Below are 21,488 nucleotides of genomic sequence, written 5' to 3' on the forward strand. Positions count from 1 at the left end.
TGGTCATCTATGGATCCTTAGTCCATGAATCCAATGAGTTTCACTTCCATACATATTTATGATCCTATTGGGGAGGTAAAAAAATAGATCCTTTGTTTCAAATGATAGGAAAACAATCATGGGAATTTGATTGAACTCGGATTATACCCCAAAGTAGAGACATTTGTTTAAAAAAAAAACATGAGAACTAATACAAATGCACAGTTTGTATCCAGTATTTTAGGGGCTGCCAGAAAGAAGAGGGGGTCAACTTATTTTCCAAAGCACCAGAAGGCAGGATAATAAGTAATGGATGGAAACTAATTAAGAAGAGAAGCAACCCAGAACTTCCTGACAGGGAGAACAATCAACCAACAGAACAGAAGTTGCCTTCAGAAGTTGTGGGAGCTTCATCCCTGGAGGCTTTCAAGAAGAGACCGGACTGACATTTGTCAGAAATGGTGTAGGGTCACCTGCTTGGGTGGAAGGTTGGACTAGATGACTTAGAAGGTCCCTTCCAGCTCTATTCTGATTGATTGATTGATTCAACCTAGAAATAGAAATTTTCTGACCGTGAGAGCAATAGAAGTTGCCTTCAGAAATTGTGGGAGCTTCATCCCTGGAAGCTTTCAAGAAGAGACTGGACTGCCATCTGTCAGAAATGGTGTAGTGTCTCCTGCTTGAGCAGGGGGTTGGACTAGAAGATCTCCAAGGTCCCTTCTAGCTCTATTCGGAATTGAAATTTGCTTCCATTTCCTTCTCTATCCATTCAAGCTGCATTTTCAGATCTAATCAGCAGATTAAATCCACCTGATTTGGGCAGTCAGTTTAGCGGGGAAATTTATGTGACAAAGGCCATCCAATTGTGGGACCATGCCAGAAGCCACCAACCCAAGGAGATCATTTATACTGCGTCAACTTGATTTCAGATAGTCAATTCAGTTTGGAAACTCTATAATCTCCAAATCAAATCCCCGCATACACCTAACTCCAATTTTCTTTCTTTTTAAAAAAGAGATTACGGCACAACCTACCAACCTAATAATCATGATTTGACTCCTTCATCTCAGAATGGAAGGGGGAAAAAACCCAGTTTATCTCAGGATGGCAGACAAAATGATTCAGAATAAAACTGCTCTCACACTTCACAAAAGAAATATGTTTTATCTTTGGCCATTTGCCCCCAACTGGGAGAAACGGCAATTCTTTGTACATGTACACAGAATTTCTCTCTTTCTTCCACACTCTTATCATCTTCTATTTGGCACCTGCATAACTGAAATCTTTACAGTTACATACAAGAGATCTCCAATGACCATCTGTCCCCCACCCATCTCTGCCGCTTCCAAATCCAATGCAGCAACCACCTTGTGGAAATTCACATCCTGACCTCCTTTTGTGTGTTGTGTGTGATTAGAGGCTCAACAAAACACGCCCGTCTCGTTGACACGGCCGCCCAATCCATTTCCCGGTGAATGAGGACCTCCGATTCTCTTCCCTCCCACTCTTTCCTTTATTAATTACATTTTACATTTTTAATTCGCCCTCCGTATTTTTGTTTCAATCTTTTTTTAAGTTCTTATTGTTTTTAAACGTCGCTTGATTTTCCTTTCGTCGTTTGTTTGTTCGTTTTTTTGTTTGAGTGTGTCTGTTTACAGCAAAAAAAAAAAAAGAAGGATTAGTTCTTATAGATGAGTACATAAAATCAGGGTTAGCAGAGCTTGGCAGTCATCTGATCCGATTGTTTAAGGATCTCGGTGTTGTATAGATCCAGCGCGTGGTTTACCCGGATGATCTCGGTGTTGGTCAATTTCAGACGGTGTTTGAGCATACAAGAGAAGAGATCTAGCTGGGGCTTCCCAGGAGCTACCGGCGGTGCCAACCTGTTGATTCGGTCCCGTATATCCAACATCAACAACATGACCGAGGAAGAGGAGTAGAACTGCCCACCTTGTGTGTAGGACTGGTTGACTTGTTGCACGGCGCTACGCAACAAATCGGCGTTGAAGCGCAAGCTGTATCCAAACACTTGAATGTCCGAAATTTTGATGTAGAACTGGCGCTTGTTGGGATCGGAAAGGTCCACAGGTCCTTGACCCGTCTCGTTGCGCATCAAGGAAGGCAACCGAGTCCGGCTACGCAGGTAGATGTGGACAGTCTCGAAAAACGTTTTCCACCGGTTCCCCAGCAAGAGAGTCCAGTTGTAGCACTGGCTGCTCTGCAGGCGGATTTTCTCCCAACGCGGGTAGCCGTACTCGCCGAAGGGCATATTCCAACCTTCGGAGTGGCTCCCGCTGAAAGGGTTCACGTAGACGAAGAACATGGGGTCCAGGCTGCTGTTGCGCATCTGGCAGATGCGCATGGAGATCCCGATGGCCATGTGGATGAAGTCCATCCGGTTCTTGTTGCTCTTCAAGGTGAGGGACATGCGCCTGCGCCACCGGGGGTCGAAGAAGGTGTCCAGGCGGATCTCGTTACTGATGAATGTCGTGTGGACGTACAAGCGGGAATCCATCTTTTGGAGGAGGTACTTCAGCTCCAGGTCCTGGAAGTCCAAATCGGTCTCGAAGCTGATGAACTGCTCGCTGCGCTCGGAGTCCACGTTCTGGGGCTCGCAGCGGCCCCGAGAGAGACGGTAGCCCTTGTTGCAGGAGCCGCAGAGGGAGATGTTGGCCAAGCTGCACATGGCGCAGCTGTTGTTGCCGCCGATGATGCACGGGATGGGCCGTTGGCACAGGCTGGTGCTCCCATGGCAGACGCAGCTCCGTTGGCTCTCCAGAAAGGTCCCCCAGAAGCCATTCTCGTTGCAGTAGAGCAAAGATTGGACACGGGAGAGCCACTGCTGTATCGTCCTACAAGGGACAAAAGCATAGGCTATAAGAGAGCATTCTCTTACCACATCTCTAAGTACTTCTGAGGAACCTCAACGGCTGGGTTAGCCCAAGATCAGTTTCTCCAACTCAACTGCATGCCTTCTAATCAACCTAAAGGATGACTTTCTACCAAATCAACTCACCCTTATGAACTTGAGCAGTTTCTCACATCCACACCCATAAACCCGACATGCTTTTTGGTCTTTTAGATCTAGTCTGAATTTGGCGCCAGCCTCTCTCTCCCTTCCATTTCTCAGTTTTTCATCTGTTAGCAACTGCTATCAGTAAGGTAAAGGTTCCCCTCGCACATATATGCTAGTCGTTCCCTACTCTAGGGGACGGTGCTCATCTCTGTTTCAAAGCCCAAGAGCCAGCGCTGTCCGAAGATGTCTCCGTGGTCATGTGGCCGGCATGACTCAATGCCGAAGGCGCATGGAACGCTGTTCCCTTCCCACCAAAGGTGGCGCCTATTTTTCTACTTGCATTTTTTACGTGCTTTCGAACTGCTAGGTTGGCAGAAGCTGGGACGAGTCACAGGAGCTCACTCCGTTATGCGGCGCTAGGGATTCGAACTGCCAAACTGCTGACCTTTGTGGTCAATAAGCTCAGCGTCTTAGGCACTGAGCCATTGCGTCGGGTACATCCCTGGGGGGAAAATGAGGTTTGGTTTTTTTACATATGCTGGGCAACCCCTTCCAACCCTGGCTTCTTACAGTCAGCCGCTTTGCCCAGGGCCTTTATAAATCATGCAACGTTTCCCATTCAGAAATTATAAAACCAGGTCAGCAACGAATCCTCAGCTCCGCTCCTTCCCTTTTTCATCCGAGTCACCTCTGGCATTGTTTTTAATTAATGCATTGACTGGGCTTTTATTTTGCAAACAAAACTCTAGATGTGCCAGGCGAAGGGAAAAAAAAAAGCAGAAGCAAACAAGAGTGAAAAGAGCTTTTTTAAAAAAACTCATGCCTTTTCGAACCAATAGGTAAAAGTAAAGCTTCCCCTCGCACATATCTGCTAGTCGTTCCCAACTCTAGGGAGCGCTGCTCATCTCCGTTTCAAAGCCGAAGAGCCAGCACTGTCCGAAGACGTCTCCGTGGTCATGTGGCCGGCATGACTCAACGCTAAAAGGCATACGGAACGCTGTTCCCTTCCCACCAAAGGTGGTTCCTATTTTTCTACTTGCATTTTTTAACGTGTTTTCGAACTGCTAGGTTGGCAGAAGCTGGGACAAGTCACAGGAGCTCACTCCGTTATGCGGCGCTAGGGATTCATACCGCCAAACTGCCAACCTTTCTGACCGACAAGCTCAGCATTTTAGCCACTAAGCCGCCGCATCCCTTAATCTTCAATTTACGACAGTTAGAAAGGGCCACTGAATTGCCGACCTTTCTGATTGACAAGCACAGCGTCTTAGCCACTGAGCCATCACGTCCCACATCCAAACCATTAAGATTAGCTAAATATAAAGTTAAATACAATTCTCTTTCTCTCTCTCTCTCACACACACACACTCTCTCTCTCTCACTCTCTCTCTCTCTCTCTCTCTCTCTCTCTCTCTCTCTCTCTTTCTCTCTCTCTCTCTCTGACTGTCTGTCTGTCTGTCTGTCTGTCTGTCTATCTATCTATCTATCTATCTATCTATCTATCTATCTATCTATCTATCTATCTCTTTCTCTTTCTCTCTCTCTCTCTCTCTCTCTCTCTCTCTCTCTCTCTCTCTCTCTCTCTCTCTCTCTCTCTCTCTCTCTCTCTCCTCTCTCTCTCTCTCCTCTCTCTCTCTCCTCTCTCTCTTGTTTTTTGCTTTCTGTTCTATTTGCCTTCATTTCCATAAAGGGTAGTTAAGTGTCAGAGTACTGCTTCAGGCCATAATCTGAATATAGAACATGCTATTTCTATTAGAGCTTTGTGAATGGCACGGGGGGAAAAAAAATCTCACACTGTTAATATTACCGCTCTATCTTTTGGAAGCCTGCCCCACATATTAAATATTGCTGTCTCTTCGTCCAGAGCATTCAGGCAGCCCAAAATGGCCTGGGGGCCGATGCTTTTTCGGGGACTAATTGGGTGCAAAGGATATTTGGTAACCTTCTAGCAGAAATTGCAGGTGGGGCGGGTTGCAAAATCGGCTCCTTACTTTTAGGGAAGGAAAAAACCACACCGACTTGGGCCAAGCAAACTCTGATTGTTAGGATGGGCCTCTTAAGAAAAAGAGCTGTGGTCGGAGTAGAATGTAGGATTGTAGGCAAACTCTGCCCACTGCCAGGTGTTCGATCCTGACCGGCTCAAGGTTGACACAGTCTTCTGTCCCTCTCCAACCCTCAACCTTCTGAGGTCAGTAAAATGAAGACTCAGATGGTGGAAGGTAATAGTTTAAGTGCTTTTGTTATTCTATTCTATTCTTCCTATCCTATCTTATCCTATCCCATTCCAATTCCAATTCATTCTATTCTGTTCTACTCTGTCTGTTCTATTTTATTCCATTCCACTCCACTCCCATTCCCATTCTAATTCATTTTATTCTATTCTAATTCATTCTATTCTTATCCTATCCTATCCTAACCCTATCCTACCCTACCCTACCCAATCCTATCCTAAGCTGTGGTGGTGCAGTGGTTAGAAGGTTGACTCAACCTTCCACTCTTCCAAGGCCAGTAAAATGAGGACCTAGACTGTTGTAGGGCAAGATGCTGACTCTGTCAACCACTTAGAGAGGGCTGTAAAGCACTATATAAGTCTAAACGCTGTTGCTATTCTTCAACATCATCCTTCTACCTACATGGCCTTAGAGGATCTGCTTATACCTTGGCTGTGTCACTAAGCAGATATGCTTAGGAGCAGGAATTCTGATCCTAATTGTCGTCTCAAGTAGAGGACACCCACCCGCCAGCTAAAAGCAGAAGGCCAGTACCTTTCCCTAGGCAGCTGGTGGTGTGGGTTGTGCCGACAACGGATGCTGAGGCCAAAGAGTTTACGGGAAGTGCGTTGGATCTTCTGCCGTTGGGCCTCCATGGAGCTCTGCAAGAGCTTGTAGCGGTTTTGAAGGTCCCAGTCATTCCCCCAGTGCTGATGGATGCTCCCAATGGTCAGGAAATGGTTGTTAGGTAGTTTCTTCATGAAGGACTTAAATTCATCTAGGAAAATCATGCACACAAACACATCTACAAGCAGGTAATTCCAAGAGGGGATCATTTGATGGGAAAACCACATATATCATCTTTCTTCCCAGCATGGAATATTGGGCATATCTACATTCTTGAGGTTTTCAAGAAAAGGTTGGACAATTATTTGTCTGGGATGGTATAAGAACTCCTGCCTTGGGCAGTGGTGGAGGGTTGGACTAGAAGACCTCCAAGGCCCCTTCCAGTCCTAGGATTCCATGAGAAAGAACCAGAGTTCAACACCCACTTCCTATAGAGAAAGTCCAAGGACCGATGCTCAGGAGATCTCCAGGATTCACCACCAATGATGAGAAAGAGTCCCAAAGGTGTTTTTCCAAAAGGCAACTGGACATTCCTTGAAGACATTTTGCTTCTGACCCAAGAAGCTTCATCCGTTCCAAGAAACCTTTTTGCTTCCCATCCAAGAAGCTTTTTCAGGTGTGAAGAAGCTTCTTGAATGAGAAGCAAAACTTCTTCAAGGAAAAACAAACTCCAGTTAATTTTTAAAAACCCACCTTTGGGACATCCATGACTTGGATGACTGAGAATCTCCATATACCTCTTTGAGCATCAGAGTTTTGGTATCTTCCAAAGGGCTAATTTGACTGGATGTAAAACCACTATGGAAAATCTAGACAGCAGACTAAAAAACAGAGACATCACCCTGCCAATCAAAAGTGTGTCTAGTCAAGGCTGTGGTTTCCCCAGTTGCAATGGATGGCTGTGAAATTTGGACCATAAGGAAGGCTGAGCACCAAAGAATGGAGGCCTTTGAACTCTGGTGCTGGAGAAGACTCCTGCGAGTCCCTTGGACTGCAAGGACATCCAACCAGTCAGTCCTAGAGGAGATCAACCGTGACTGCTCTTTAGAAGGCCAGATCCTGAAGAGGAAACTCAAAAACTTTGGCCACCTAATGAGAAGAAACGACTCCCTGGAGAAGAGCCTCATGCTGGGAACGATCGAAGGCAAAAGAAGAAGGGGATCACAGAGAATGAGGTGGCTGGATGGAGTCACCAAAGCAGTTGGCGTGAGCTTAAATGGACTCCAGAGGATGGTAGAGGACAGCAAGGCCTGGAGGAACATTGTCCATCGGGTCGCGATGGGTTGGACATAACTTCGTGAGCAACAACAAAAGCCACTTGCTATGTCATCCCACCAAAACACTCTTGGCTTTCCCCACAATTACCTGAATTCTCTAGATCTTTGTAGGCCTCTGTCCAAGATTTGGCCATGTTAGCCAACGTGTATTCCATTATCTGGATGTCGGTGATGGGACAATTGCACTGGGGAAACTCTTCGGCACATTGGCATCCGCATTGGCTGTCTCGGCAAATGTATTCACCTTCTCCGTTGCACATGATGTAACTCAGTGCTGACTGCACAAATTTCTCTTGCAAATACTGAGGAAAGATGACCTGGAGACCTGCAGGGAAGAGAGAAAGAAGAGAGAAAGGGAGATCAAAAATAGGGCGAGGAGAGAGAGTCTCCCTTGACTTCTCTAGCATATTCACCAGGGCTTAGCTTGTGTTGTGGGAAAGCTGACCTGCTTTTGAGGTTTCCACAATAATATGGAACCATAAAGAATCCAACAGGCAAGGTTGACCTAACATGCTGAACCTCACATCCAGAAAGCTCTAATCATAGAATCACGGAGCTGGAAGGGACCACGGAGGTCTTCTAGTTGTTGGAGTTCATTGATGGAATGTATTTCTAGGCGACAACTACAGTTGGGACAACCATGACCTGGATGACTGAGAATCTCCATCGACATTTAACAACTACAGTAGTATTCAGCCAGTAGATGGCAGTACTTACAGGTTTGGATCTATGGTATCTACTCTATGCTCTTTTGCTCTGAGTAGAGTTTCCTGTTTACAGTTCAATAGCTGAGCAGTAAAGCACATGGTGACTGTACTCTTTGTTTGCTCTGTGGTGCTATATATAAAGAGAATGTCTAACACTAGTCCAACCCATCCCCCCTAATCAAATGGGGCTCATTCTTTGACAAATTTGTGAGGTTCTGTATCTGATCTCATTAAAGGACCTTGTGAGAACACAATCTATAAATGTGAGGACTTTTAATGCCTCCCTCCAGCTGCCGTTTTGGTAGTTCTGCTGTCCCAGAAGCTGAACCGAAACGAACGTTTGCAAGGCCGCTGCAAGAAACCAACTTTTCTCGGCTAAGTGGGCATCCATGGTTGTGCACAAGTGGCTGGCAATGCTATCGTTCAGCAATCCAATGCTTTCTGTTCATGTCGGCAGTTTTCACTGGGCAGCCCGAGGCCTGTAGTGTCTCTGCAGCTGTTTCTTCACATTCGGGAAGCTCGGCTTGTCAAATCCCATCAGCTTCTTGGATGTATCCAAGGATGGTGAACAAGGACTGCCAAAAGTCCAGCCTTCCTGCGGATCTTTGAAATATTGGTCTGCGTGTCTCACTCGGGCATCTGCAGGCCTAAATCGTCAGCGTGGCGGATGAAGCAGCCGAAAAAAGTAGCCTGGTGAATTATTCTTCTGTGGGAAAACATATCCATCTGGCCGTTTTTCCTCGTTTTGCCCCCCCCCCATCCCCCAGGACAATTCTACAAGCCTCCTAAAGGCTATTCTTGCCCCTTTTTTGGAAAAAAAATTGGGCCATTTTGGGGAGGTCTGCAGAATATAAAAACTTTTTTTTTTAAATTTGCCTCTTCAAAACCTTGGTGCGTCTTATACTCCAGTGCATCTTACAGTATACTCTGAAAAATACGGTATTCCCTGTCCGCTAAGTGCTGGAAATGCAGTCAGACTCCAGGCACCTATGGCCATATGTGGTTGACGTGTATTAAAGCAAGAGAATATTGGGAGAAAATACAAAACTGGCTGGAAATGATAATTAAACAGCAGGCTGAGTTGAAACCAAAAACATGTCTCCTAGGTATACTCCCAGAGGGCTATGATGAAGGGGCCACATATTTAGTTCTACACATACTGACAGCAGCAAGGATCATATATGCCAAGTATTGGGGAAAAATGTGAATATCCCACCAGAGGAAGCTGTGATTTGAAAAAAAAATGTCTGTGCCAAAATGGTTAGATTAACCTTTAAAATTAAAGATCAAGAAGATACAGAATATGATATGATTGGGAATAAATTCTATGAAACGCCGAAGGCGCACCGAACGCTGTTCCCTTCCCATCAAAAGTGGCTCCTAATTTTCTACTTGCATTTTTTTACCTGCTTTCGAACTTCTAGGTTGGCAGAAGCTGGGACAAGTCACAGGAGCTCACTCCGTTACGCGGCACTAGGGATTCGAACTGCCAAACTGCCGACCTTTCTGATCGACAAGCTCAGCATCTTAGCCCCTGAGCCATCGCGTAGCTACTGAACGTTAAATAGGAAGACTGGAGAAAACGTTTGATGGATGGGAAGGGGATGGATCTTCCAGCTTGTCGAAGATTAGCATCAGAAAAAGCGAGCTCCCTTATAGATGAAGATGCCAACGCATACAGCTCAGTCCTTGGTGACAAATTCCATTTATAGCCTCATCCATGGCAACTTGGAATTAAGGGGGGAATAAAAAAAATATAAGTCGTCACAGTCTTTAAGAGATGCCTTTCGGAATTAGAAATCTCTGTCGCCTGCTTTGGGAAATCATTTTGCTGTCTTTGACCTAATTTCCTGCAACCCGATCGATAAAAATGGTATTTGGGACACAGAAGGGGAGGGAAAAGGAGATGGGGAGCAAGAAGGGGAGCAAGAATCTCCTTAGGGAGGGGAAATTGGCCCAAAAGTAGATGCTTCATTTGGAGAACTTGAAAACAAAATATGAAAGTGCACAAATTTCTCTTGCAAATACTGAGGAAAGATGACCTGGAGATCTACTGGGAAGAGAGACTATCTTTAACTATGTCACTATTTTGGGGTCTAGGTTATTATAGTCCAGGGATGCAAAATGATATAAGAGTGTGTTGTGGCCTGCCAGCAGCCAGTGAGGAGATTGGGGAGGAACATAGGCCAGTCCTGGAGTCTGGGGAAGGCTCTGATGAGGACTCTGTGTCGGAAGCAGAGAGGGGGCCAGAGTCCTATGCCAGTTATCAGCTGCCTTCAGAGTCAGACATCAGTGAGGCAGACGAACAGCTGGAGCCTGTTCCTGGTGTGCACATGCGCAGAGTTGTCAGATGATGGAAGCAGCTAAAGAAGATGGGTCAACTTGGGAGTAAGGCCACAGGTGGACAATGAATGGCCCCTTGCAGAGGAAATAAAAATGGAGCAAAAGGGGAGTGGAGTTTGCAGGAGACAATTACTTCGCTTAATTGATTCGTGACTCTCCAAGACTCCTTGCCAAGTTCTGCAGGTATCGGTCTGGCAGCTCTCCAAGCCAGATAAGGTCTGTGACTGTAAATCCTCCCTCAAAAGACTTTGCTGGATGTGAATGAGCAGAATTCACAGTCAATTAATAAAAGGGATTTTTGTCGGGACCAGGAGTTTGCTTCATGCTCTCGGGAAGCCTCGGTCAGAACAGAGGGGTCTGAAGCTGCCATCAACCACTTGAAGAAGACACCCGACTGCATTTGGGTTTGAAGTCTTCTTCAAACCAGCCTCTTACAAGCAGACCTAGAGTTATCGGAACCTGCTCAGGTTTTGCCCGTATCCTTCTAAAAATGTGACATCCAGAAGGGGGAGTCCAGAACTACAATCAACCAACATTGTGACTCCATATCAGTCAAAAAATGTATAGACAAGAATGATGGGATGTTCTCCATGGGAGAGAAGGATAAACAAGCCTTCTCATTACCAGCGATCTTTAAAAGTTTGCCGTTTACCTCCTCCATTTTTTCTACTCCCTCCGCCATCTAGAAGTTACATCTCAGAATAATTAATGGAAACCTTTGTATTCCCAGCTGCTGTATAACTTCCTCATTAGTAACTATTTACAGGGCTGCTGGTAATGGATCGCAACAACTCCAGTCTCCTCTGATCGCTTTGCCAACCTGGTGTAAGATGTTGCAAGAAACCATGCTGGATAACTGTAGCCCCACAGCTCACCAACACCTATTATTTTCAACTGGAAACCACTCGGAAGCTGGGAGGAAGGAACGGCTCTATGCACCCTTGTGCACGCATACAACACATGGTTTTAGATAAAAGTTATAATGCAGTCAGAGTAGAATGGAGTGGAGTGGAGTGGAGTGGAGTGGAGTAGAGTAGAGTAGAGTAGAGTAGAGTAGAGTAGAGTAGAGTAGAGTAGAGTAGAGTAGAGTAGAGTAGAATAAGAATAGAATGTAGAGTAGAATAGAATAGAAAAAATAGAATAGAGTAGAGTAGAGTAGAGTAGAATAGAATAGAATAGAATAGAATAGAATAGAATAACAGAGGTGGAAGGGGCCTTGGAGGTCTTCAACCTCCTGCTCAGGCAGAAAACCATATACCATTTCAGACAAATGGCTGCCCAATCTCTTCTTAAAAGCTCCAGAGATGGAGCACCCACAACTTCTGAAGGCAAGCCATTCTATTGGTTCAATCAATCAGAATAGAGCTGGAAGGGACATTGGAGGTCTTCTAGTCCAGCTCCCTGCTGAAGCAGGAGACCCTACACCATTCCAGTCCCTTCTTAAACACCTCCAATGATGAAGCACCCACAACTTCTGGAGGCAGGTCGTTTCACTGGTTAATTGTTCCCACTGTTAGGAAATGTCTCCATATTGCCAGGTCACTCCACTCCTTGATGAGTTTCCATCCATTGTTCCTTATCTGGCCTTTGGATGCTTTGGAAGATAAATTGATCCCCTCCTCTTTGGGGCAGCCTCTCCCATATTGGAATACTGCTATCATGTCTCCCCTGTCCTTTTTTCCCCCCTCTAGACTAGCCAGACCCAAATCCTGCAGCCGTTCTTCGTATGGTTTAGTCTCCAGGTCTTTGATCATCTTAGTTGCTCTTCTCTGATCTTTTTCCAAAATCTCAACATCTTTTTTTGCAAAGTTGGTGAGCAAAACCATGGCTTATGATCATAATGGCGATCAGAGTTTCCATCGCTAAGCTAGGAGGCTGTTCAGCACGTCAGGCCCGATTTTAGGACACTTTTCAGGGAACAATGCAAGCCTTGAGCGAGTTCAGATTCCTTCATGCTTGTTGTCCTCTGGCTGGGAAGGTTGCAAAATCACAATCATATGACCTGGGGACACTGCGATTGTTGAAAATGCATGCGAGTTACCACATCTCTAATTTTGATCACTTTGATGCTACAACCATTGTGTTTGCAAGGACCAGCTGCAAGTCCTTATTTTTGAGTGTCGTTGTAACTTCACTTGGTCGGTAAATGACGTCAGGGTTCCAGGTAACACCCCCAACAAAAGAAGACTCCAAGGCCTGAAGTTCCTCAAAGTTCCATTTTATTACAGATGTCATATTGGCACACCTGGGAAAACCCGAATCTGAAAATGTCAGAGTTTGTTGCATAAATTCAAATCCAGAAAGCACGCACGGATAACTGATTCACCGGATTCATTAACTTCTTTATATACATAAGAATAGATGAATAAATGTACAACACCAACAGGTGATTCTTCCAAGTAAACACAAGGCAGGAGAGTTACAGGCAAACGCAAGCAGTTAGCTTCATATCAGCAGACAAGCCCAGACAAAATGCTAGTTTACTTCTCAGAGCAGCAGACTGCTTAAGTTTCTGTTTCAATTCTCTGCACAGAATCAGATCTGTTTAAGCTCCCATTGGCTGACTTAGTTGCTTTGCCTATTCATTGGCTGACCTTGTTCCCTGGCTGACCATTCAACCCCCATTGGCTGATCTATTCCAGTCCATGAATATTCATACTCTGACAGAACGGCTCCAGGCTTTCCCCACCTAAATGGAAGTCCAAACCCACATGTCAATCACATGGCTCAATCAGGCACCATCCCAACTGGAGATGCCTCCCAGTCACGCCACTCCAGGTGCAAGGCAAGAGGTCCTTGACTCTCTGAGAAAGGAATGTTATTTTGACTATATATCTCCCATTCCCCCCTCCCATTTTCCCACAGCAGTAAACGTGGCAAAACCCGCCATCCTGGGCCCAACGTTTGGGAAGCCAGGCTCTGCCTGTCACAAGCCAGGACAAAGGGTGAGTGATGGAGGAGTAACACCTCCTTAAAAAACCTTGGTCCAGCTGGCCCGGCTGGGAGCACCTCGTAAGGGCCCCTTCCCAGGGTTACGGGAGAAGACGGTCAACGGGTTTGAAGGCGGAAGAGGGCTCTACGCCCCAACGGAAGATCAAGCGACAGAGCCATCTTCTAGGAGAAGGGAAACTCCGGTTACAATCCTCCACTGCCTTGTGGCTCTATCCACTCCTGGAAAAAGGCTTCAGGAGTCAACCTCCAGGCAAAATCTGGAGCCGGAGTCCTGGAAGCAGTTCGTGACTGTGTACAACCATGGTCTGGTAACTCCTGCGATGCAGCTGGAAGCAACAGTATCGGCTCTGCCATTCCATGGGATTATTTCAGCCACGTGAGAGGGGGGACCTGCTGCTTGGGTAACCATCTATCCTCCATATTAATCTACCCAGGCCTCGTGCTCTGGAGAGGACACTCTAGCTTTGACCTCTTCCCAGAGCACGACACCATCGTCTTTGGAGACTGAAGGATGCCCAATGCCAAATGTGGCCCAGTGAAAAAGATGGCTTCCAAGCCTGACCAACAAATTGTTTTAATGTCAGGGTTACCTGTAATGTCTAACTGTTCCTTGGATTGTTTTGCTCTCAAAACAAGTTGGAGGTTCGCGCTATCATGTTATTTCTATCGTTTCTGATATATTGATTTAATCATAGGCTCAGGAACCCCAGGAAAGCAGTAGAGGCAAAGACACAAGCAAACAAACAAAAATATTAAAAAAAAGGATTTCACATGCACAGATGTGAGGATTTAGCATCCCACAGGGAGATTGTGACGAAACATGTCCGGAGGAAAGTTTGCATAGAGAACATTAAATAGGAAAGACAAAGACTCTCATGTGCCATGCTAAATTTCACTCCTTTTTCAGCTCGGCAAGACCAGAGCCACATCTTAGAGGCAAGATTTGACTGAATAATTTGAAAGGTCCCTGGTGCTTTCTGAGCTTGGTTGTTTCCTTGCAGACGTTTCATTACCCAACTAGGTAACATCATCAGTGCTAGAAGGGAGTGGGAGTTGCAGAATGAAGGAGGCGGAGAAAGAGAAAGAAGAGGATGAGGACTGGAGGTTTCTTAGTGCTCTCTGAGCTTGTTGGTTTTCTTGCAGATGTTTCATTACCTAACATCATCATTGCTAGAAGTAGTGAGGAGGAGGAAGAGGAGGAGGAGAAGGAGAAGAAGGAAGAGAAGGGGAAGGAGAAGGGGGAGAAGGAGGACTGTGGGGTCCTTGGTGCTCTCTGAGCTTGCTTATTTTCTTCCAGATGTTTCATTACCCAACTAGGTAACATCATCAGTGCCAGAAGGGGGTGGGGTTTGCAGAATTGAGGAAGAGGAGAAAAGGGCGAGGAGGAGAAAGGGAGGAAGAGGAGAAAAAGAGGAAGAGGAGGAGGACTGTGGGTTTCTTGATACTCTCTGAGAAAGCTTGGTGGCTTTCTTGCTGATGTTTCACGACCTAACTAGGTATCATCATCAGTGCTAAAAGGGAATGGGGTTTGTTCTCTTTCTGCAGGACAGCTCAGAGAGCGCCAGGGACCCTTCATTTCAACTATGAGCTACAAATATTGTAAATAAATACCAAGCAAAGTCCAAGAGCCATGATGTCACCAAGACTGCTTTCTCCAAAGGGCAACTGGACTTCCTTTTTCAATTTCCCTTGAAAACATTTCGCTTCTTATCCAAGAAATTCATGAACAGAAGAAGCTCCTGGGATGAGGAGCGAAATGTTTTTCAAGGGAAGAAAAACCAAGAAAACTCGTCTGCCTTTGGGAAAAGCACCGGTGGGATAACCGCGACCTGGAGGATTTGAGAATCTCGGTAGACACGGAAGAAAGAGGCCAGCCAAAGATGAAGCCTCCCGTATCTCACCTGGATCCAGTTCCTTGAAACTCGTAAGGGACAAAGATGTTAAGAGAGTGAAGAAGAGACCGCTCCCACCACCTCTGGGCAGTTGTGCCTTTGGTTCCCCTTTCCCCCTTACCTTGGAGGTGGAGTTTGCTCTCCGTGCTTTGCAGAAGGACCGAACTCACAGAGTCCAGATTGTCGTAACTGTTGCAGCCCAGAGGACCTGTCCGCGTTTCAGTGACCTGGAGAACATCAAAAGGAAGAGAAATCATAGCAGCTGTCCCTGTTCTAACCGAGGCTTCCTGGGAGCATGAAGCAAACTCCTGGTCCTGATAAAAATCCCTCTTATTAATTTACTGTGAATTCCGCTCATTCACATCCAGCAAAGTCTTTCAAGGGAGGATTTACAGTCACAGACCTTATCTGGCTTGGAGAGCTGACAGGCCAACCTCTGCAGAACTTGGCAAGGAGTTTCGGAGAGTCACGAATCAATTAAGCGAAGTAATTGTCTCCTGCAAACTCCACTCCCCTTTCGCTCCTCTTTTATACCCTCTGGGAGGGGCCATTCATCGTCCAATTATGGCCTTACTCCCAAGTCGATCCCTGTTCTTTAGCTGTTCCCTTTGTCTGGCCGCTCTGCACATGCGCACACCGGGAACAGGCTCCAGCTCTTCTTCTGCCTCACTGATGTCTGACTCCGAAGGCAGCTGATAACTGTCAGACGGCCCTGGCCCCCTCTCTGCCTCCGACACAGAGCCCTCATCAGAGCCTTCCCCAGACTCCAAGACTGGCCCATGTTCCTCCCCAACCTCCCCACTGCCCGACTCTGCTGCCAGCTCCACTGGCTGCTGGGCGCCACAAGAGTCCCATTGTAGAGTGGGCTGAGCAGCAAGCGAGCCACTTGGGTCAAAGCATGGACAGAACAGAACCAAGAACCCAAGAAGAAGGCCAAGGTGTGGATTGGAAGGTGGGCAACAGATCAAGGGCTTAGCTGCAGACTTAAAAAGGGATAGGCGTGTGCGCTCTTAACAGAATAACAGAGTTGGAAGGGACCTTGGAGGTCTTCTAGTCCAACTCCTGCTCATGCAGGAAACTCAATACCCTTTCAGACAAATGGTTGTCCAATCTCTTCTTAAAAACCTCCAGTGTTGGGGCACTCAAAACTTTTTGTGGCAAGTCGTTGTACTGATTAATTGTTCTCACTGATAGATAATTTCCTAATTCCAGAGTTGCTTCTCTCCTTGATTATTTTCCATCTTTTGTTTCTTTTTCCTCCCTTCTGGTAGTTCGGAGAATAGGTTGACCACCTCTTCTTTTTGTGGAAGCCCCTGAGATATGACAACATGGCTATTATGCTATCCCTACTCTTCTCTGAAGCTTCTTCACTTCTTCAGCACCTTAGGGGCAACCATGACCTTGATGGTTGAGAATCTCCATAAACGGTGGACTATAAGTTCTAACACCCCCCTCTCTCCCCTCCTCGTCTTCCTCTTCATCTTTCTCCCTCTCATCTCTCCCTCTCTCTTCTCTCTCTCTTCCCTCTTCCCCTTCCCCTCCCTCTCTCTTCCCCCCTTTCTCTTCTCTCTTCCCCTTCCCCTCTCCCCCCTCTCTTTTCTCTCTTCCCCTCTCTCTTCTCTCTCTCCCCACTCCCTCTTTCTTTTTCTCCCTCTCTCTCTTCTTTCTCCTGCTCTCTCCTTTCTCTCTTCTCTCTCTTCCCCTCTCTTCTCTCTCCCGCTCTCTCTCTCTTCTTCCTCTCTCTCCCTCTCTCCCTCTCTTCTCTATTTCTCTCTCTTCCCCCACTCCCCCCCTCTGCCTTTCTCTCTCCATTTCCCCCTGTATTTTGTGCTAGTTTGGCTGAAAGCATTGAAGTTGCGACCATGCTTCTAAGCATCATCGTGCTGCTTTTTGAGGCAGTTGGGAAAGGTACATTCTGAGCAGAATAACTTGTAGCAAGTAGATCAAAGGGACATGTCTATTTTCAAACCTCACACATCAACCGCCGAAATGCACCCAACTCCCCTCTTCCCAAACCTCCGATGCTTTCAGCACACCTCTCTGGCACCTTCAAGCACTCTCAGGCTCAGAAATAAAAAAAAACCTGATCTCCGATATGATGACAAAGGCCAACCCTTTATGGAAGCTCTCTTCCATCCACTGTTTTGTAGGTCAATTGCTAAGGAGCTCCAGATAGTTTTCCCTTCTCTTTGCCAGTGCAACTAAGATTACTTTGAAGCTCTCGAAGGACCTTTTGCCCTGGCCATTATGCCATCCTGTGAACGGGGTTACCAAGCACTTCTGAGGTTTTTGACTAGGTGCACAGTGCTTTCCCTTCACTCACACACCAGAAAGCCACTTAGCAGGTCTGCAGGAGAAAAGGATTGTCAAGGATGAGGGAGGCCTTTAGTTCTGAACTGATGAGAAGTGAAACAGCTTCTCCTCCTCCTCCTCCTCCTCCTCCTCCTCCTCCTCCTCCTCCTCCTCCTCCTCCTCCTCCTCCTCCTCCTCCTCCTCCTCCTCCTTCTTCTTCTTCTTCTTGCAACAACTGGACTTTGTTTTTCCTTAAAGACGTTTCGCTTCTCATCCAAGAAGCTTCTTCGGGTTCTGATGGAGGTTCTGAAGACAGAACTGAAGAACCTTCTTGGGTGAGAAGTGAACCGTCTTCAAGGAAAGTCCAGTTGCCTACTGAAGAAGCTTGTTGTCTTGCCTTCTGGTGCTTTGGAGAAGAAGTTGACCTCCTAGTCTTTGGGGCAGCCCCTCAAATACAGAAATCCTGCTATCACGTCACCCCTTCTTTTCTCTAGACTAGCCATATCCAATTCCTGCAACTTGGACACTATCAGGCACACCTCTGGGAGAAAGAAATTCAGACTTGTGTTCCCAGGCTTACTGTTAAGACCGCTTAGAAGGTCAATCAGAACATCTAGACATTCGGTAGATGTTGGGCGGAGGGGAGACAAATTAGGCACTGACATCAGGGTGGAGGAAGAGTGGTGCTCTGGCCTAGAGGTGGAGCTCTCGCCTCACAAGCAGGAGGCTGTGAGTTCGATCCTAGGTAAAAGCAGATATTTCTCTCTCTGGGCACCATGAGATAATGTAATTTGCTGAACAAAACTCTGCATTGGCAACAGGAAAGGCATCTGGCCAGTAAATACTCTGCTAGCTCCATTCAGCTGTCCAGGCGCCATCCCGCAAGGGATTACGGGGGTCATTGAAAAAAGATGATTGGACAACCCTTTGTCCAGTGTAGGGTTTCTTGCTTGAGCAGATGGTTGGACTAGAAGACCTCTAAGGTCTCTAAGGTCTCTGCCAACTCTATTACTCTGTTATCTTTCCTATACCCGTGACATGTGCATATTTACATAGGATAAACTCTTCGAGGTATAAGGCACATATGTACCATATTTTTCGGAGGATAAGACGCACCGGATTATAAGACACACTTTTGAACAGGGAAATTTTAAAAAAAAAGTTTGAGCACTCCGCAGACCTCCCAAAAATGGCCCATTTTTTTTCAATAAAGGGCATGAATAACCTTTAGGAGGCTTATAGAGTGATCCTCAGGGGGGAGCCCCCCAAAACCGAGCAGAAAATGGCCCATTCTTTGAGAAAATGAGCCTGTTTTTTGTAAAAAAAAAACAAAAAAGGCATGGAGGGCCTTTAGGAGGCTAATAGAGTGCTCCCGAGGGCTGGAGGGGGCAAAAATGAGCAAAAACCGGCCCATTTTTCACTCATTTCTGCCATCCCAACCCCCAGGAGCACTCTGCAAGGCTCCTAAAGGCTATGCATGGCCATTTTGGTGAAGGTGGCGGGGTTTCGGGAAGCAAAAAATGCTGTATTCAATGTGTAAGATGCACCCAGATTTTCAGCTTCTTCTTTGAGGGAAAAAGGTGCGTTTTATACTCCGAAAAATATCTGCTGGACAAAACTCCACATTGGCAACAGGAAGGGCATCCGGCCAGTAAATACTCTGCTAGCTCCATTCTGTTGCCCAGACCACACCCCACAAGGAATTATGGGGTCATTGAAAGATAAAAAATCAAGGTAGTGGAAGCAAAACTTGAATAAAAGAAAAAAGAAAAGGAGATCGACCTTTCCCAGGATCTGGAAAGGATCCCACACTCATTTTGCCACATCAAATCAAACTAACTATGTTTGCAAACGAAGGTCTACCTTGATTGCTCCCGTGGAGATCTGAATCTCGTGGAGGCGTCGCATTGTTCCATCCCGGTCCACAAAATACGAAGAGGCAAGCTGGTGAAGGGACTCAACACTTTGGGTGGCATTGCCTGACTTCCGGTCAAGTCGGTTTTTGTCCATATACATGGTCAGCGCTTCCTCTCCTGGCGAGGCACCAAAAAAAAAAGGGAAGAGAAGGAAGGAAGGACGGAGGGAAAAAAGAGAGAGAAGAAAAGAAAGAAAGAAAGAAAGAAAGAAAGAAAGAAAGAAAGAAAGAAAGAAAGAAAGAAAGAAAGAAAGAAAGAAAGAAAGAAAGGAACAATGGGAGAAGATCAGAGTCAAATTACTGCTGGTGCCAACAGATTGTTCTGACTAATCCTGGTCACTACAAAACCCCTTTTGTTAAACAAATGTGAATTCCTCTCCTTCACCTTCAGCCAAGGCCTGGCAAATAGTCTTTCAAAGGCGTATTTATGACCACAGACCTTATCTAGCTTGGAAAGCTGCCATGTAAATATTTTCCAAATGAGATGCTGTGCAAGGAAAGACTGGGCACAGAGTCTCTGAGATTCACGGACAGATCTTCACACTCCTGAAACAAATGAACAAATTCCCTCCTGCAAACTCCACTCCCCTTTTGCTCCTCTTTTATTTCCTCTGGGAGGGGCCAATCACCTTCCACCTGTGGCTTTACTCCCAAGTCTACCCTTGTTCGTTAGCTGTTCCTTTCTCCTGACAGCTCTGTGCATGTGTACACTGGGAACAGGCTCCAGCTGTTCTTCTGCTCCACTGATCTCCAACTCCAAAGGCAGCTGATAAGTGTTAGACAGCCTCGGCCCCCTCTCTGCCTTTGACACGGAGCCTTTTACTCCCAGGTTGACCCTGATTTCTTAGCTGTTCTTTTCTTCCGGCAGCTCTGCACATGCGTACACTGGGAACAGGCTCCAGCTGTTCCTCTGCCTCACTGCTGTCTAGCTCCGTAGACACCTGATCACTGCCAGACGGCCCCCTGGCCCCGTCTCTCCCTCCGACGCAGAGCCCTCCAGGACTGACCCATGCTCCTCCCCAACCTCCTCCCTATCTGACTCTGCTGCCAGCTCTGCTGTCCACCGGCGGGCCACAACGCAGGTGAAAGCAAATATACGATTGCTGTTTGGATTTGAGCTGCAGCCATTTTACACTTCAACGTCATTTCAAGCCATGCCATCAAGAGTTTTTACTTTTCAGAAGACCTCAAGAATGATGTATCTCCTCTGCCAAAGGGATGATATTTCCTTGAAAACCCCACAAATCCATTCCATCCTCCAAGAACCAAGCTAACAAGCATTGCCAAATCTAAAAATTAAGCCGAGAAGCTTAAGTACCTTGGTGCACGTCTCCCCCACCCTCACCTGCAGCTCTGTTCCATTCTCCATCCCTTCTGCCTTGCACCTCTTGGCCATAAGTTAAATCCCCCAAACGAAGAAGTAAAGGGGTGACCCACGAGCAGGGAAGCATCGCAAAGTGATCTCTTTCAAAGGGAGGGGATCGTTCGACATTTCCAACGCAAAAGGCGCTGAATGTAATTTTTTTCACAGGATTCATTTGGAAGAGATTCAGCGAGGTCCAATTAGGGCATTTCAGCCAGTGCCAGAAACCGTGGGGGTAAAAAAAAATAAGAATCTTCTGTTGGTCTAACACTCCGGTCATTAGGGGATAATTAATTTTATGCTTGTGACACGGAACGGCAATGGTAGAAGCGAGGGCTTTTATTCCCCCTTTACAATATTTGCAGAAGTAGGACAATCAATAGATAGATTGAGAGGGAAGGAGGGAGGGAGAAGAGGAGAGAAATAGGCTGCCCTATTTCAGCAAGTTTGTGTGTGTTTGTGTGTGTGTGTGTGTGTGTGTAGATACACGAAAGACACACACGCTCACACACCAGGACACGGCGACAGGGACTTCAACCCAAGAATGAAACTTTTTTTTCTTTTATTCCTGCCATGATTAGATAGCTTTCTTCTTCCTTTATTTTTTAAATATAATTCCATAACGACATATTCCAGAATGGTTTTAGCCATAAAAAGCAATAAGCATGGCAACTGCAAATTAAAGAAAGAGAGAGAGAGAAAATGAAATAATAATAATAATAATGCCCATGGGGGAGCAATTCCCCATGGAGGTAGTCCTTTACTTACAACAGTTCATTTAGGGACCATTCAAAGTTACGACAGCACTGAAAAAAGTGACTTATGACCATGAAGTGGTATAGGGTTTCCTGCCTAGGCAGGGGGTTAGACTAGAAGACCTCTAAGGTCCATTCCAACTCTGTTATTCTATTCTAT

General features: G+C 46.2%; 1 protein-coding gene across 2 annotated transcripts in view; it reads right to left on the minus strand.

Annotated features, from left to right (window-relative positions):
- Window positions 1–1,123: 1,123 nt before the first annotated feature.
- The window catches only part of BRINP1 (BMP/retinoic acid inducible neural specific 1), a 67,625-nt gene continuing 47,260 nt past the window's right edge, over window positions 1,124–21,488 (minus strand). For both annotated transcript variants that reach the window (XM_081967242.1, XM_081967243.1), the window contains 5 exons: window positions 19,159–19,328; window positions 15,125–15,230; window positions 7,198–7,434; window positions 5,761–5,983; window positions 1,124–2,831 (listed from right to left, as the gene is read on the minus strand). In XM_081967242.1, coding sequence (XP_081823368.1) covers window positions 1,691–2,831; window positions 5,761–5,983; window positions 7,198–7,434; window positions 15,125–15,230; window positions 19,159–19,328 — 1,877 coding nt within the window. In that variant the 3' untranslated portion in view covers window positions 1,124–1,690. The remainder of the gene's footprint in view (window positions 2,832–5,760; window positions 5,984–7,197; window positions 7,435–15,124; window positions 15,231–19,158; window positions 19,329–21,488) is intronic.

Source organism: Natrix helvetica (assembly GCF_964273705.1).
Source record: "Natrix helvetica genome assembly, chromosome: 15".
NCBI lineage: Eukaryota > Metazoa > Chordata > Lepidosauria > Squamata > Natricidae > Natrix > Natrix helvetica.